The following is an 18,179-nucleotide window of genomic DNA, read 5'->3' as shown; positions in this document are numbered from 1 at the left end:
AACAACTCAAACTACAGCAGATGCAGCATAACTCAGCCAGCTCCCCTCCACCCCAGACACAGCTATTCTTTGTGTACCTGGAAGCAACTAATGGAAAGGAGAAACATCTGAGGGCAATTCTGAGGAATAACAAACTCTCTACAGCTCAGGACAGCCATCAATTGACTTGAACAAGTTTCAGTTCTGACTCTGGATATAGTTTTCTTCATAATTTTATATCCCAGAATTAAAGTAAGGTATTGAAGAACAGAAATCTTCAGTGAAGAGTATTTCTGTGCTCACAGATTCTTTACTGCATGGGATCCTAAATTTGCACCCTCAAGGCTTTATAATAGGAGCTAGAGGGGCACTAATCCTACAGAATGGTGTGTGCATAGCTGCTCATAAGTGGAGCATTCCATATGAAGTGCCAAAAATCCGTTCCTTACCTAGAATTTACTTCTGCAAGAGCTGGATGCTTATTGCTATTCCATACTCTGTAGTTGTGAGTATTTTTCCAGGCTACTACAAATGGTGTTCCAAAGTCTGACAACGTCTTCTCGTTGTCTGAGAAATTAAAATAAAGATGTGAACTTGTAGCAATTCATTACAGATATAATACAAGAAAAATGACTTGCATTTTAAAGAAAAACTGAAATTTTCCAGACTCTCATCAAATCAAAGTCAAATGTTAGTACTAGAAACCTGACATTTCAAAAAAATTTATTATTTTAAAGTGTCCCAAATACAAAAAGCCAAGACAAAACAAAACACTTAAAAATAAGAAAAGCTTTTTTTTTTTTTTTTTTTTTTTTTTTTTTTTAATTCATTTGTAAAGTTCTAAGTGAAGAGCTCAAGTGGAAAAAGAAAGTCACACTAACATAGACCTCTTGACTTGCTCTCTGGGCAAAGACAGGAAGGGCAGAGAAAGGCCACACAGTAACTGAGAACAAAAACATCATTTACATTGATTTTGGTCAGATACACTAGGATTTGCTGTACTATGTTAATGCTCATTCAAATAAAGTAAATTTCAAATCCACTCCAAAACCACAGTATGAGCTACTGTGGAATCAACTTATAATAACAACCCATTTAAAATACAGAAGATTGTGGGAAATCATTTTAGAACCAGACAGTGAAGTAGCATGAATTTCATGAAAAGCCTGACATTTCATTATCAAACTACTAATCATCTTAAAATATTAATGTTGTCAGACAAAGAACTTTTCATCTTCGAGACTTCAAAAATCACAGTTTTGATCTCATTGCTTCTCAGAAACACCACAGAACAGACACTGAGTTACTTTATTGGTGTGAAAGGAGAATAATCATAAAGAGGCTGAAGTTAAGAGGGTTTAGTGGTTGGCAAACTTCCACAAATAAGCCACTGATTCTTTTGGCTGCATTCATGCACAAAAGGCTGCAACCCAGAGTACTCCCTCTGAGTTAAGGCAAAAAACGTTGAGCTCCAGAAAACACAAGCTGGTAAAACCCCTAGCTGACACTTAAGTGAATCCCTACTTAAGACCATAGCAGGAATGGAAAAGAGATGAGATACAGTAGTAAAACCTCCCAAAAAGAGACACTTAACTTCATGCCTCCTTGAATCCAATTAATTCCCCAAACTGAACTTCAGGTCTCAAACAACTGTGTAGGACACTCAAGTCTGTAAAAGTCTCATCATATACAGGGTTTCAGGAACTTCTACTTATAATGAAAGCTTAAATAAATCAAGGAGAAACAGTTGGAGAAGAAACAGGTCTGTAAGACTGTGAGGAATGAGTAATAAGCTTGTTAAGGAATACCAACGATAGACAAGGACAACCAAAAAAAGGTAGCATAAAATGAAACTTTAGGCAGAGGAAGATCCAATGACAGGCCACACATGTAAGGCAACAGAACAAACACTTTTTTACACCCACCCTCATCTGTTCTACCTGGTTGCAGCACAGCAGCAAGCAGCGCGTGAAGATAAGCACTGAACTGAGCCCTGATCCACTCATCTCCTCCTTCCCATCCAGTGCCATCAAGGAAAACATCATCTCTGTTCTCAGTTACATGCTTCACCAAGTAATCTGCAAATCTTAGGTCAGCCGTTGTAGGGTTCAGGATCTTACGGAGCTCTGGATCATGGATTTGTACATGAGCATCTTCTATCTGTATGAAATAATTCCAAGGGTAAAAATTCATCTAAATAAAACTGCTCAAATGTACTACTACATATTGCTACTGACAAGCAGCTACCTAAATCTGAATGCAACAGTCTCAAGAAATATCAAAAAGAAATCCTGAGTGAAAAGTTCTCAGTGTCAGCTACTACTCTGACACAACCAGAACCTCATCATCAACCAGGCAGAGTTAAAAGCTGCGCATTTGAAAGGATTTGGCAAGAGAAAATTGGTGTTCAAGTGCGTTTTCTAAGAGGCTCTTTTGGACTTTCACTTCAATTTATGAAGTTCACTACCAATATGTAGCTATCTTAGGCTGATTATATAGCTGTACACGCTTACTAGAACAGAGTGCTTTCTGAGACACTGTTTTTAACATGTCAATTATATCACGAGGAAGTCATCATTAACATGCTTTATTCTCCAACTGTATGTTTCTCAGCTGAAAGCACTCATTTTTGAAGACCTTAATCCAAAGCCATGAAAAAGATGAAAAAGCTTGTGACATGACAAGTAAAATTACACCTTAATTACAGCTTAAAGCTTTGTCCTACCCCAAAAACTGATGCAAACGGAATACGCTTCTGCATTTAAGAATTTATTTCATGGAGAAGTAATTAAAAATTTCAGTGATGAACCCAAAACTATACATTCAAAATGCAACCTCTTTTTCCCCTCCCTTCCAGTCCACAAAGTTCAAATGCAAAGATTCATACTTCCACAATTGCGTCACTCAGGTGTTTTTGCTGACGGAACAGGATGTTGGTGGCTCCCGCAACAAAGCCGCGGACTGTTACATCCGACAGGAGATGATGCTGCTGCAGCGCCATGTATGGCAAGCAAAGGTATCCCTAAAGCAACAGAGATGTTAGAGGATTAACATAAGCCCCCTCTCCTCTAAAAAACAAAACAAAACACTGTATTCAGAGTTTTGTCCCTACCAAAAGTTAGCACGTTTCACACAGAATGAACAACACTGGTTACTCTGGTTACTACAATTTCAGTTGCAGTTATTTGTTGTTTTGCTGTGTTTTATCTGCAAAGCAAAAGAACCAAATTCTACATAAATTGGGAGTTCCAAGAGGTTGTGTTGCCTTCCAGCGTCAGGACTGAAATACAATGTGAATTCACAAAAATCAAGTGTTTATAAGGTAACAGAATAAGTAATACGCATCAATAGTGAGTTCTCAGGGCAGTTCAGAGACAGTGAGTCAGCAGAGATGAAGATGCATCTCTCCATTTGCACACCATGAGGTCTTTTGACCTGCCTCAAGTTTACAATGCAGGAGAGCTAGAAAAATACAGGACTGATATCCACATTTGGTAGATGGACATTTCCAAGTTCTAGAGATAGCAATCACTTTCTTATGAGCATATGCATGCTTTAAAAGAGAGTAGTACAGAAAGCAATGCACTGTGCTCCTCAAACACTCCATGCTTACATTAATCTAGCATCCCACACTCCAATCAAAAAAAAAAACAACACAAAACCGCAACACATTTTGAAAGGAGTATCATAAGGCTTTGAGGTAAGGTATTTGATGAGCACTGAGAAACAGCAGTACTTATTGTAATTTTAGTTTTAAATATAGGAACAGCATAACAGTAAGACTAATACTCAAGCCTAATTCCAGCTGTTCATTTGCATAAAGCACACCACAGTTCATTCACTAGCAGAAGCCCAGAAAAGCAAATGGCATACTGGAGAGAAACAAAGAGCACATGTACTTTATTTATCACACAGTGCATAGTAATTGGACACATATGGAAGAAAGGAGCACTATTCCCTTTTGTCATATTGAACACAGGCATGGCTTTCCAGATGACAAGCACTTATTGGCTGAAAGCAAAAGCAGCCTGTGTCAAAGGAACAACAGTGCTTTGAGATGGAATCACCAACCTTAAATAGAAAAAAAAAAACAAAACAGAAAAACACAGCTTAAGCTGGTAAAGGAAGGGCTAATTGTTGGATATGTAAGTAGCAAAGTGTTGAAAATGTCACTATTTTAAAGATCAAGTGTAATTTCCCCAAACTCCCATTTCTCTGTAGATCTAACAATGTTTATTTCTGTGCCCTTGTTCTTTTTTTTTTTTTTATTTTAAATAAAAAAATTGAAATGAGTTTTAGTTCTTACAGAACTGCTACTGAAGAAACAAGTATCACAACCTATTTTTCCCTATGCTCTGGTGCATTTGGATATGTTATTGCATCATCTGGCAAAGTTTCCTCCTATTCAAATTTGTTTTGAATGAGATGAGAGCTCCAAAACAGATTCAAGCGTTTCAGTAAGTGGTTAAACTATAACTTATAATCATATTTTTCTGGTAATTTTGAGATGTAGAGCCACTTCTAAACAGAAGTCACTTCTGTGACTTCTTTAGAGCCACTTCTAAACAGAATTACTCTGAATGAACTCAGATGAGAAGTGCCTCTGTGAAATAGAAGGTAAACCGACAACTTCTTTAAGGTCATTTACTTTTCCATTTTATGAGCTTAGTAGCAAGCTAAGTTTGCACACTTAGGCCTCTTTATCAATTATTTGATTCTTGCTTTCAATCTCGTTCTTCAACAGGCCTAAACTAAATACAAATTACAGGCTATTCTTTTGATTAGACAGACCATGAAGACAAACACCAGACTGTACATCTGTGCTAAAAAACTATTTCTAACAGTGACAGGGAAGATGACGTTTGAGCCGCTCACTCGGACCCATTTAGTGTACTCTTTCCAACGAAAGGTATTTCAAGAAGCTCAAATATCATTGTCAAATACAACATTCTGCAATAAGCATCTACAAAGGAAGAAATGCCACTTTGAACCTCACAACCTCCAGGAAATAGATCTGAATCTTCTGCTTTCTGGGCAAGTGCTCACCTAAAGGGTTATTACATTAAAAAAAAAAAATAAAAAAAAGGTATCATATCACCTCTTTTGCTGACAAAGCCTTCTTTAAAAGGGAGGCATTTTCTCCATTTTATACAGAGAACCAGCTCTGGTAGATACATTGCTTGTTATTGAACAATGCCCATCAAAGCCTGTACAGGAACTCTGGGATACGTGGAGTTCAGTTAGGCATTTTTTAGTAAAAGCTTGAAGCTGAGCAGCTCAGCACTATGCACGGGGAAAAAGTCACAGACAACCAGGTAGTGTTATATAAGACAGGGGGGAAAAATATATATACATGAGAGAAGAAAAACGGGCTTAGATGGGAGCTAAGACAGCTTTCAGAAACTTAGTTTGGATTAAGGTATTTAAATACTTAAGTGCTCTGATCTTGACCCATTCAGATTAGATCAACAATTCTTCAGAGTAAAAGAAAACAGCAGTTACTGATAGATACCGTTCATTAACCATGCTGGGTCTAGAGGTTACCATCACACAGAACTGCAAACAGTACAGAAGTATATGTACGAAAGGGAAATGTATGTGCATGTGTGCATACCCCTCAGACACACAAGAGCTCTTTCCATCTGCCTACAAACACAGTCACTTGTCAGAGGCCGTACTTACGTGTTTTATAGTACCCTACTGTCCATTTGGAGCTGGGTAACCAAAATTATTAGCCACTTCTGAAAAACAGAAGTCTTTATGAGTTACCTGGTATTATAAACAACCTGTTTACCTTTGTAAAAATAGCCAACGGCATACCATACTGGTCCTCTTCCAACCCAGATACGAGTCCTGGAACAAGCACCGCGTGTCCTGAATTTGCCTGGGGCTGCACAGTGATTGGAAGGGTTTCTGGACTCCTGCATTCACTTGGCAGACTTTCAGCCTGTTCTGATGCTGCATTTTCGCATACTCCTTCTTTCAAATTAGACTCCTCCAAAATGCTGGGATCTAAGGTCTCCCATTCACTTTCAGAGGACTCTGGAGAAGTGCGGGAAGGAACTTTCAAGTGCTGCACAGTACCATTGGAGGACTGAGCTCCGTTGCAAATCTTCTCTGACTGGGAGAAAGGCACGTTTGTGTTTTGACCTCCCAGCGAATGGTTTCCTGCCATCTTCCTGCCTCCCTTGCCCACTCCCAAGTTTGTAGCAGCAGCAGACACAGAGTCATCTAACCGTGGTGTAATTTCTTGCAAGACAGCATCCTCCGATATGCTCTTTCTTGGTCTATACTGTGAGCAGTCAGTAAGACCATGTTCAATCATACCTGGAAAGTGACCGGACCCATGGAAATTAGCATTTCAATATAAAATTAAATAATTTTTGTTGAAGAAAATGAAGAAAAGTGCCCTTGTATGCATAGTGGAAATAATGTATTTTACAATAGTAGTTGAAAAAACAACCAACCAACCTTTCTCCCCAAAAGAAGCAACCCCAACTTTTTGCTTTGAGAAGACTGGTTACGAGTTAAGAATTAGTAAGAATTAGTTAAGGGGTTGTCTGTTTTGTTTTCAGACGCACATGTAGAAGGAATTTTTGATTTTTAAGGAACTTGCAGGAATGTATAACTAATTCAGAGTCCCATTTATGTTACTCACAGGCAGTACAGAAGATCCAGTAGCTCCAATAGGTAATCCACAGAGTGCATATAATGTTAGGATACATGCCCACAATACATGCACATGCATACAAGTTAAGACATTTTTCAGTCAATTTATCAATGTAACTATTGCTGCATAAGTTGTTCCCACAAGAAACACTACAGGCAACTTTTTAATATGGTTTCTGGTGGTAACTGAGAAGTCCAAATTTCTCTCCTTACCAGGAAATAGCGACAAGACCGTCATCAGAGCTCCCACCAATCTATTTACTGGAGAAATATAAAACAGCACCTGGGAAGGCAAGAAGGAAAAAACAGGAGAAGAGAGCAAGAGAGGAGAAGGGAAGTAGGGAGGAAAATAAAAATTAAAATAAAAAATTACACTTAAGTATGACAAAGAACAGCTGCAAACTGGTCAAAGAATTTATTTATTTTAAAAAGGGAGTCTGCTCACCCACAAAAGCTCTTACAACTGTTCATATTTAATATTTAAATATGTATAGTGTTTTTTTATACTACAAAATACATGTTATATATATGTGCCTGTGTGCATAATATGTATCACTAGTCATTCAGTCAAGATTTTTTTTGATTGAATGCTTTTTTGGATCCAGCATGTGGATTGGATCAATTTTACAAGAAAGGAAAAATCCGACTAAACAACTGAGAAGAAGTTATTCCCAGCACTCTGCATCAGTTGTTGTTAATTTGTAGTACATTAAAGTGTCTCTGTTATAAATCAAAGAGACCAAATAATCTCCATTCCAGAATTCTGACAAAAATCTACACTGGAAAAAAAATCCCTTCTAAGAAAATATATTAAAGATACGCAGATAAGCAGAAAGCAGGATAAACGCAGCATACATTATTAGAGATATTTTCCTATGATAAAAAAATGAGTTTATGGAAACAGAAAACATGATTGTTTTTCCATGTTATGCCTTAAGTGCTTTACTGAAGGTAGTACCAATCTCCTTAATTAAATTACAGAGACTGGGAAGAGTAAATTAGTGAAGAATTCAAATGGGGGATGTAAAAGGCTAGCAGTGAAAGAAGAAACACAAGGCTGACTGAATGGTACTACTGAAGTTCCTCCAAGGGAGGAACAAAAAAAAAAAAAAAAAAAAAAAAAAGGGAAGAATAAACAAATGGGTCTTGCTTAATAATGACATTTTTACACTTTCAGTGAAAAAGGAGAACAAGTAAAGCAAACATATAAGCATTGGAAGGAATTTGCAGGCCAGTTTTGTAGGTACATAATGAAATTAAAAGTGCAAGTTTGTGGACTTAGCATTAATAAAAGACTTCTGCTGTAAGCTCAGAAGTCACTTCAGAAGTGACTGATGAGTAACTTAAGATGCACGTGCACATCTACAAGCTACTGATTGATGGAACAAATTAAAAGACCTGTGCAGTCCTAAACACATACCAAATGTCAATGGTCCCTCAGCTGGAAACAGATTACGTGTATTACCCTGTACAACCATTTCTCTCCACCCTCCGTGTTCAAGAGAGGTGAACTCAAATTCCAACAACCACAGAAAAAAGCATGATGCGAAGAACAAGCAGATCAGCTGCGGAAAGAATTTCTGCTGATACCAGTAGGAATGAAGTCTAAATTCTTTTAAGATGCTGGTCAGTCCAAAAAATACGGGATGCGATAGCAGGAAACAGGACCTCCACAATACCTCTTGTACTTTTAGATTCTCACATACCATGTATTCCTCGTTATTTCTGTAAGCTTAAAAGTAGGTTTTGCTAAGTCTATAAAGAAGTACTTTGTTTTCAAGAAACCTATTCAAAATTTAGCTTTTAGTTCGGGTTGGACTGCTTACTTAAGCCAAGCACTTTCGTGTATTTGTTCCACCAAGCAGTCCCCCTGCCATCTTTCCATCTGCATGGGTGCACGCTTTCTTACTTCTCCTACGTTATATGGCCTACAACATTTACATCAGCAAACTGTGTGGTCCTGGCAGCAGAAAAATCAAACAATCACCATCTGGAAGTAGTCTTCCAGCCTCATAACAGCTGAGAGGTGAAAAAAAAAAATCCCTTTAGTCTGTGTAAAAGCATCAACTAAATTGCTAGGGATTAAAGAAAATCAGTCTGTGGCAGTGAGGCGTTTTTCAGCTCAAGGAAAATTGGCATTACTTGATTACTTGTGGCTTCTTGCGTATTATATTTAAGGTCTTTGAACGTACAGATTTCCACAGTTATTCTTGAACCTTAATATCTGCCAGAAAACAGGCAGCAACAGAAAACCCAAACTCTTCCTTTTGAACTTGGAAGTGTTGTCTTGCTGTTGGAGCTTAGGGACGAAAGAAAAAAACAACAACCCCCACAAAAATCTCACAGGTTTATTCAGTAAGTATCCACTTATTTTCAAAACAATTTCATGTTTGAGTCACATGAACATGCTTGGGAAAGCCTCCCTCCTCTGCTCTTTCCGTGCATTTATGACTTGTTGCTTAAGCTTCAGAAAATAGCTCAGTAGAACTGATTTTCAAATCAGAAAATTGTAGCTCAGTGAAGTATTTTGCTTATGTATGCCCAAGTTCTGAACTGTCACAAAATAACAGCTTAAGCTTTTAAACAGATCAATAGAGAAGCTGAGTTTCTTCAGTGGGTTCACTGAAAAAAAAGTGAAATTTGGAGAACTGAAAGTAAAATTTAAAGAACAAGACAAAAAAAAATCTTCATAAATGTCTGGGAATTGATACATGTTCTTATCACTGAAAGTTCGTCTTCTGTTAATACCCCAAGACAAGAAAACAAATGTGTGTACTATTTCAGATCTGCTTGTACATTTTGTAGATTACACTTAACTTGCTAAAGTGGCATCGTTTCTGAGGCAGCAAGAGACCCCAAAGAAAACACTGAGCGCAGAATTCAACAGTTTATAGCAATACATGCTCTGACTTTACTCAGCATGACGTGACAAAAATGACTCCTCACTGTCCGTGCAATTCAGGTTTGAAAGACACTCCTTGCACTAGTTTTTTTTGGTATGCCTATTTAAAGGCCTGAATCAAAAATTCTACTTAGCGAAATCTGTAAAGCTGTGTGCTCTTTTTTAGGTCTCAACACTTCCATCTCCTCCTTCACATAAATACCTATTTACACTCTGTGTTTCCCTTCTTATCTTTATAATACGTTAAGTTACTCTGCTCACATTTAATATTTTACTTCACAGATACTAAGAGTATGGATATAACAATAGCAGAGGCAAATTTATACATAAACACACAACAGTTGCTTCGAACATATTTTCCTAATTTACTCTTGTATGCAAAATTGCTGGTAAAACTCCAGATACTTTAGTTTAATTTAACTTTATTTTTCACCGGTACATTCCACATGTTTTCAAAAAGATATTTATTTTTAAAAGATATTCAACTACATTTCCAATTCAACTATCTGCTTCAGATAAAAATTATACCTTTTTCTCTAGAAGAATCAATTTAAAAAGGATCAAGACCTGGAAAAAAAAAAAACACAAAGGAAAAACATGGTAAATGAAGCTGTACCATTTACCAAAATTACTGTGCAAGCTTAATCCTGTTCAAAATTTCATGTTATTCACTTCCTAACTATCAAATGATCAGATATATCTGACCAGTCAATGAGTATCAGAACACTGTTTTTCTCCACCTGAGCACTCTTTAAAATGGCATCTGAGAAGCACAAACAGGAATTGTAATTTGAATCATATAAGGTTTATAAAGAAAGAACATACTGTATCATTCCAGAATTTTAAAGAGCAGTAAATCACATAAACACAGAAGAGTTACTTCACAGAATCACAGCAATTAATTGAGCCATATACCAAGAATAGCATTCACTTTATCTAATTTTAGACATCTACAGACAAGACATCTAGATCAGAGGTGGCTGTCTAGGCTTTTTATACCCAAGGAAAAAAAAAAGGCATTTTGGGGCATGACTTGAAGACATCTAAAGAGAAACAAGAGTCTACTAAGAATGCACAAATTAACCACTAAATCCAGAATCTCATGTTTGTTTCCTTGATGCTTCTCAGTTAAAGATTTTAAATGCTATTTTTAACTTAGCTACAAACTCCATTTCAACAGTTATTAACAAAAAAGAGGGGTTCAATTACTTTCAGGATGTGTGGTGCCAGGAGATGCAAAAATTACACGGTAACAGGAAAAACGCTCCAAGTGCCTGCAATGACTTTAACAGTATTCTTCCATCACATTCATTCGACAAGGAACAGGAAATAGAAACAAGACCATAATTGAGATACCACTTTGGGACATAACTAAAGAAGTGTAACAGAAACCTAAAACTCTCCCGGAAATACAGAAGACGGACAAAACTTCTCAGTCTGGAACTTACTTTTACTGAATGTCTGTAGGTGGAAGGGGAAGAAAAATCAGGAGGCTGTAAGCAGAAATACTTAGGGAACAAACTTCTTACTTCTAGCTCAGGTATGTCTAGACACGTTTATTTTTCATTCCCTCACAAAGCATTTTACTCTCAAAATAAGTGCTCTATTTTTAAATTTTATAAATCTAGCAGAGAAAGCCTACCTTGTGTCTAAAATGAAGAACAAGATCCCGAGGAGACAGACCTGGGATACCAAAGAGACAGCAATTATTCCAGTTCCATGGCTAATAAAGATATTAACTTTACTTTTTGTCACCATTTTGTGGGGGGAGAGGATACACTCATTATGCATTCTACATGAATGTGGTTATTTAATAGCAGAACTCATACCACATTCTCTCCTTTGTGCAGGATCAGTAACAAAATGAACAGTCACAATGAGCTGCTACTGTTGGCTGCAATGCAGTGTTATAGAAACACTGAAGTAAATCCTACGTTGTATATTCAGAAAACACAGGTAAGAGTCAGAATCAAATAGAAGCTTTCCCAAATAACAAGCAGACAAAACGTCAAGTACTCCAAAACATTATCTAAAAAAATTAAGTACCGTGTCTCAAAAGCAGATGAGCAGTTACTTGTCAGACTGTCAGGTCAAGACACAACTCACAACTAACGTCCATTATGAAAGCAAAACTGCCTTTATTTGACATTTATTTAAATCCATTAATAAAGAAAAGCATAACAGAATACTGTGCAGGCACACTGACCTTTATGCTTAATCTGTTAATGCACATAAGCAAATTAGCTCAGGAAGGGAATATGTTGATTAGGGTAACATTATCTCTGCTACTTGTACAGGAAAACCACTTACCAAGATAAACTTGTGACCCTTCTAGTGAAGTCCCTCCCAAGGAACTATTCATATGATCATAAAGTTCCTGGAAAAATTAAAAAAAGAAGCCAAACAAACAAACAAAATGGAAGTTATTAGTCATTCTGGCACAAAATCCAGAATAAAAAAAATCTTATTCAAGTCTTACTCCAGAAAGAACATCAAATATTATTAATGGAGTCAATGGAGACACAGGCTGACTGTCATGCTTGTTCTTGTATTTCAATACAAATCAGAAAGCTGAGGGTCATGTTGTTCCTGTAATTTATTACAGGAGCTGAATAGCCGAATAACCTATGAAAACAATATCCGAGCAAACCACTAGTTCAAAACGCTGAAGTTTTTAGCCATGTACTTTAGGCCTTGCTCAACATGGGCAGTATTTAAAAGTTACCTTTAGAATTGAAATTTGCGAGAAGTCTTTCTCCTCAAAATACGCGTGGGTAATGAGCTGCAGCTTTGCCTGAAGTAACCCATACAACGGCTTGAAAGAAAAACAAACAAAAGTAAGTGAAAAAAAAATGTAGTCCACTTGTTTAGAACTTAAGTTTTCTCCAATTCGCATCCTACAATACAGTCAACTACTACACACAGTTTATCGGGGGGGGAGCATGGAAGGATCCAACTCCTTAGTTGCAACATCTTTCTCCTGTGCTCGTTTTAAATAACTATTTTATTTCCATTTGCACATACTATACCATCACTGAGCGTATTTCTGGAAAAGTACTTTCCTGCTTTATATATTGCTTATGCAGCTGTAATAGTAGCTTTTTCTTCACCTCTAATTGCAGAAAGAACTTTTATGCTCTGCCTGGAGAGTGGTAGCTTTTGCTAAGTAGAAGTACAAGGTGGGCCCTCAAAACAAAAGTATATCTGTGACTATCTTTCACAGTTGTCAACAGCCACCCCCTTCAGTTATAACAATGATCTAACCCTGAAATCATATATATAAATATACATATTAAAGGAAGAATTAGTAGCACTTAATCAGCAGAAGTGCAAACAGATATCCCAGTCCCTGACAACAGGCAGCCACTTTTATAATTTCTCTTACAAGGGGGTACCAATTCAAGGCAGCTCATTCAAATGCCAAAGCCTTCTGATGAAATTTTACTTCACCATTTTGTTATCCTCTGCAATGATTTAAAAAATCATATGTTTAGAGCTGGAAGTTCCAAACAAGAATATGGGAACCAAACGATTTTACTATGGTATTTAGAAGTGTTTTGAGAGTTAATCAAACATTCTTACCAGCTGACTGAGAACACAGACACTTTTCTGCACTGTTTCTCGTGTGATGTCTGCTTGCCGTACTTTTAATGCCTAAGAAATAGAAGTATTAGAGTATTATTACCCCCACGCAACTTCAAGAAGAACTCTTTCACCGGTCTAGTTGACATATAGCCCCTTTTTTAAACAAAATCCTAAAACTGACTGCCTTCAGCAGTGGAATATCCGAATGACGTAACAGTGTCTTTACCTTTTACAAACGGTCAAAGCACTGACTTGTCAGAGTTGTGATCTCATCCCACTGTGCACAGCACAGATGCCAACACAGCTGTGATGATAGGCAGAGGACTGCTTAAAAGACACTAAATAAACAGCCCTAGAATAGCCCAGCAGTAGCCCTGGAAAAGGCAATGGCATTTTTAACTCAGGGTAATGTAACAGAACAGAAGCAGCCACAGTACACCACTTAACTCTTCTCTAATATTATCAGTGAAAATGGATCAGGCTGAAAAGTCTGTCAGTCAGGCCTGGAAGCAGTTTGCTCTACACTCAATACTTTTCTTTGAGCCATCCATAAAATAAAAGAGGTAGAACAAACTCCATTCTCAGCCAGACCAAATGGTCCTAGTACTCAACAGCACAACTATAAAGGGTGAGGGCAGAAATACAGCCAAGTGATTCACTCAACCGCACAAAACAGCAAGTGTGCGGACTGCAGCCCACACATCAGAAAGCCAGATGGAAAGAGCGCTGGAGCTGTTATATGAAACACACATTGTTTTATATTCTACTTGTTCCAAGGGGTTCAATTTAAACATCTAATTTATCTAAATCAGTTAGCAAACAGTATAAACTGGAATCAAGAACACAAAAAAGCCAAGTTTAAAATAATTGTATAGTTAAATAGAGCAAGACTTCAATCACAGAATACAGTGAGGACTGGCTGTAAAGACAGCGAGTGAACTCAAATCAACGTGGATTATGGTCAAAAGAAACAGAACTAAAATCTGCACATGGAAAATGTCTCCTATAGCATAAAGAGAAACTTCAAATGTAATCAAGGTGCACTTGAGACAGAGTACAAAATTTGCATCTTCTGAATGCAAGACTCATTCAGAGCTCAAAGCCACATGACATTCCAGGTTCTTGGCATTTCACTGGAAAAGGAGTGCTTTTGTTGTTTTAAAGAAATCTGTAGTAACACAATTGTAATTACATAGGTAATATTACTGCTGCTGCTTTTGAAAATGTGGGTACACTTCAGTAGTTCAAACACATCTTTCTTCAAAGTGTGATCAGATATATAGCTCTCTTACCAGTTTTTCCAACTTCCTGCTAAAAGTTCAGTATCAGTAAGCAGTTACAGATCTGCATATCTGCAGTGAAATTATTCAGATTGGAAAGTTACCTTTGCTTCAATCTGCCTATAGCAAGAGACACCATATACTGTAGTTCGATCCCCACATCTTGGTGGTAAATGGAAAAACACAGTATCTATGGAAAAAAAAAAAAGTTTCGTAAGTCACTGTGAAGTGCTCATTATCTTTGTTCTCAGCATCACTTATTTATAAAAGGGTTACTGCTGAATATACTGGTACATGCATTTTCTGAGATTTCAAAAAAAAGGAAAAAAGTTATCTATAAAGCTATGCCTACACCCAAATTAGAGTTTCTAAATAGCACAATTCTTCGTGTAAGAAGCTCCAGCTGTGCTAATATGGATATTCTGACAACAGCCTCACCTTTAGCCTAAGCTTCTTTATCAGCCCACTGACAGATGTTCAGAAGCAGATATTAACAGCACAGATGCACCACTGAAACCAACAGGTATGCTGCTTTTCCAATTAGGTATGTAAGAGCAAAGGCAGGGCACTGTAAGACAGGACCCACAGAACTGGTGGGACTGGGTGGCACAGCAGGCATGTGATGACATCAGGAAGCTGATTTTTTTTTCTTTCTATCTTCATTGCAATTAAGGAAGACACATACAGCTGAAAGGTTAAAGCTGCTGACACCCCTAACCCTGCCAAGGTAGATATTCATGTACAGCACCACCATAGTAGCAAAAATGATTTGTGAACTCTAGCCTCACATAAATTTGTTTCCCCTGGGCAAGTGTGACATAAACAAAAAAAAAAATCCCTGTAAAATATGGCACAAGTGAGCGTTACAGCTTGAGATATATATACATACACACTTGCTTCTAGTGACAAAAAATGTCGCTACATCATAATTAAAAATACACATTATGATTGTTTGCCTTTCAAAATGTAGAATTAAATCTTTTTTGAAGGAAAATAAAAACATTTTACCCAGTCTGTAGTAAATGCAGAATAAACGATCACACGTGCATTGGAAAGAAGGGTTATATATGAAAAAATACTCCCTTGAATAAGTATAATTGCATTATGGAGCTCACATGGAGTCTTACTAAAACTTTAATACATTTCTTGCAGCACGCCATGCTCATTGCAAAAATATAACTGCCAGTGGGAGTTAATTGAAAACTCAGAAGGAAAGAGAGTTATTAACAATTATGTTTACTGCAATTTTACCTGAATCATATTTGCCAATTTCAAGTTCATGTGTATCCTTGCCTACAAAACACCAGGCTTTACAACGATTTTGTTGTCACCTCTGTTTTTCTTCCCCTTACCAAAACCCACACATTGATAAAGTTTTAGTGCAACAATGAAACTGGCCCAAGTTGAGCATTAACTTGGACAGTGCTGTGCAAAGAGGGAACAGGTAAGTGAGGCTACATACAATTTTCCTGGTTTTGAACATAGCCTTCTGCTCATTACATACTTAGCAATGCAGAAGAAGAACAAAAATCATGACTCAGAGCAGAGTCAGAGATACTCCTGTTGCTGCTGGGAAGGAGATTCTTTTGATATGAGGCCTCCTTTTCCAAAGGCCTCTGGAAGCTGTAGGATTAGAAAGCTAACTACATCAAGTTAAAAAAAAAAACAAAACAATATTAAAAGTAACATTAAAGGGTCTGTTATTTTGCTGTTTTAAGTGACTTCCTTGTTTGCTGTTGTGGAGAAAGAATATGGAAACAACAAGCAAATAAGTGTCAAAGCGATGAACTAACTGCTGTCAAATAAACAAATAAATACAATAATAAACAAATAATGCAATAAAACTGGAAAAAAAAAAAAAAAAAAGGAAAAAAAAACACCTGCAGTGACCTTGCTGGTAACTACATGGTGAAAGAGATGTTTTATCTTTCTATTCTGCTGACAAATCCACTGAAGGTTCTGCCTTTTATATTTGCTAGTTTTCAAAATATGCCTTGCTACAGACAATGAACGGCTTGTAGGTCCTTCTAAGAATCACTGAATGTTAGCAGAAATAAAAAAAAATAAATAATGAGCAGATACATTAGAAAGCTGAATTTTAGAATTTCAATCTTCCCTTAGCTCAAAACTGGATTAGATTTTACTCGAGGGCTAATTCCTGACTCAGGTGGCTTCTTTACGGAAAGCTGGTAGCCTTGTTTTGTGTTAGGACTACACACAACTGACAAGTAACCTTTAAACTGAATTTTTGACGTCTGATTTATTGACGTAGAAGATAAAATTTTATGTTTCTTCAGAATTTAAAGAGAAAAATCGATCATATTTATCAATCATTTTGCACCGTAAACAAGTAGTGCAAGAAATCTAATACCAAAAAGAATAGTTGATGAACTGTCCAGATATTTGCATTTTTATTTGCCTGCAGTAGAAGCAGGTAGGAGGCTTTTGCACATGCAACTTCCTCTCAAATTTCTTACCTTCCTGGTAGTTGTGAGCGCCATCTGGCAAGGCAAGAAATGGCAAGTATTTCCACTCCTCTGGTAAGCCGTGGCTGTCATGCCCTTCTCCAGGCATTAGAGGAGGGTAGGAGAATTCAACCTAAACAAACAAACCGAACAAAATAGGAAGCAAAGAGAGAACAGATTACTGTTACCAAACAAGCAAGCCTCTGTAGTTCAGCCTGGCATTTTTTCTCTTTAGCAATGGCATGAAACAGCTTTTCTTCCTACTAGCATTCCTCCTCTTCCTTCCAAGCACCCTTGGACTGACTCATGTGCAGTCTAACTGACAGGCCTGGGGCAGATTTGGCTCCCACAGCTCTCTATCCAGCCCAGTGCCTTTTCCTCAGGAGAAATACAGAGCAGATGTTCAAGCAGAAGATGTCACCCCAGCAGCTGCCTACCTTCTCCCCTCTGCACACAGCCAGCAGCGCAAGGCTGCACCTGCGGTACCAGCAGAGGTCATTGCTGGGGTGCACACGTTCTCAGATCAGATCTGGCTTCTCGCCGCCCCAAGTGCTCATGGCTAGGCAATGCTCTAGCACATGCAAGCCTGTGTTTTACACTAGTGGATACTGAATTAACCTCAAAAGCTATACCGACAGCAAAAGACTGTTTTTAAATATTTTTACGCCCTTGACTGTAATCATGCAGCAAGTTCTATGCATTTACTACAAGCACATCTTTTTTCTTTCCAAGAAATCCTGCCTCTCAATTTCACCTTTCAGTTGTCTACCTTTTACCTTGTTTTCTCAGAAATTCTCTGTTACTTGCACCATAATATTTATCTGCCACAGATCCTGAAAACCAGCATCTTCACTATCATCCTTTCATTTTCTTTCCCTCTAGGTAAACTTCTGGGTTTCCAGACACTTTCAACAAGTCTCTTTTTCCAGACATACATTTCTTAAATCACTGAACACAAGTTGAGGCACAAATTTATCAGAAGAAACTGCAGCAGGATACAACTCCTCTTGGAAGACATTTGGCTAAAAACTAGTTGGCTCTAGAATGCATAAGTAGAAATTTTTAACTAATAGGAAATAAAAAGCATGCCAAGACAAACACACAAAATCTTAACATTGGATGATGATATTATTATTATTATTTATTTATTTATTATGATTTATGAATAGCGTATAGGATGCGGGTACTGAAGAAATGGGAAACAAACCAAGAAAAGTGAAATTTTTCACCTTACCACACGGTGTCACTCTTTCTACAATCGTTGCCAACTGGCTCCCGTGTCCTTTTGACAGCATGAAA

At 37.4% G+C, this 18,179-nt stretch overlaps 1 protein-coding gene across 2 annotated transcripts in view; it reads right to left on the bottom strand.

The window, feature by feature from the left end:
* AVL9 (AVL9 cell migration associated) overlaps positions 1 to 18,179 on the bottom strand; it is a 41,725-nt gene that overhangs the window by 7,404 nt on the left and 16,142 nt on the right. The window contains exons 2-13 of one of the 2 annotated variants that reach the window (XM_082752902.1): positions 16,893 to 17,013; positions 14,520 to 14,605; positions 13,133 to 13,204; positions 12,276 to 12,365; positions 11,861 to 11,927; positions 11,193 to 11,233; positions 10,079 to 10,117; positions 6,862 to 6,931; positions 5,774 to 6,306; positions 2,867 to 3,001; positions 1,905 to 2,139; positions 429 to 546 (exon numbers count right to left, since the gene is read on the bottom strand). In XM_082752902.1, the coding sequence (XP_082609028.1) occupies positions 429 to 546; positions 1,905 to 2,139; positions 2,867 to 3,001; positions 5,774 to 6,306; positions 6,862 to 6,931; positions 10,079 to 10,117; positions 11,193 to 11,233; positions 11,861 to 11,927; positions 12,276 to 12,365; positions 13,133 to 13,204; positions 14,520 to 14,605; positions 16,893 to 17,013 (1,607 nt within the window). The remainder of the gene's footprint in view (positions 1 to 428; positions 547 to 1,904; positions 2,140 to 2,866; positions 3,002 to 5,773; positions 6,307 to 6,861; positions 6,932 to 10,078; positions 10,118 to 11,192; positions 11,234 to 11,860; positions 11,928 to 12,275; positions 12,366 to 13,132; positions 13,205 to 14,519; positions 14,606 to 16,892; positions 17,014 to 18,179) is intronic. The other variant, XM_082752903.1, reaches the window with a different exon arrangement.

The sequence above is a fragment of the Aythya marila genome (assembly GCF_965140915.1).
Source record: "Aythya marila genome assembly, chromosome: 2".
Lineage (NCBI taxonomy): Eukaryota > Metazoa > Chordata > Aves > Anseriformes > Anatidae > Aythya > Aythya marila.
The sequence above is the reverse complement of the archived record's forward strand: the minus strand, read 5'-3'. Positions and strand labels throughout refer to the sequence as shown.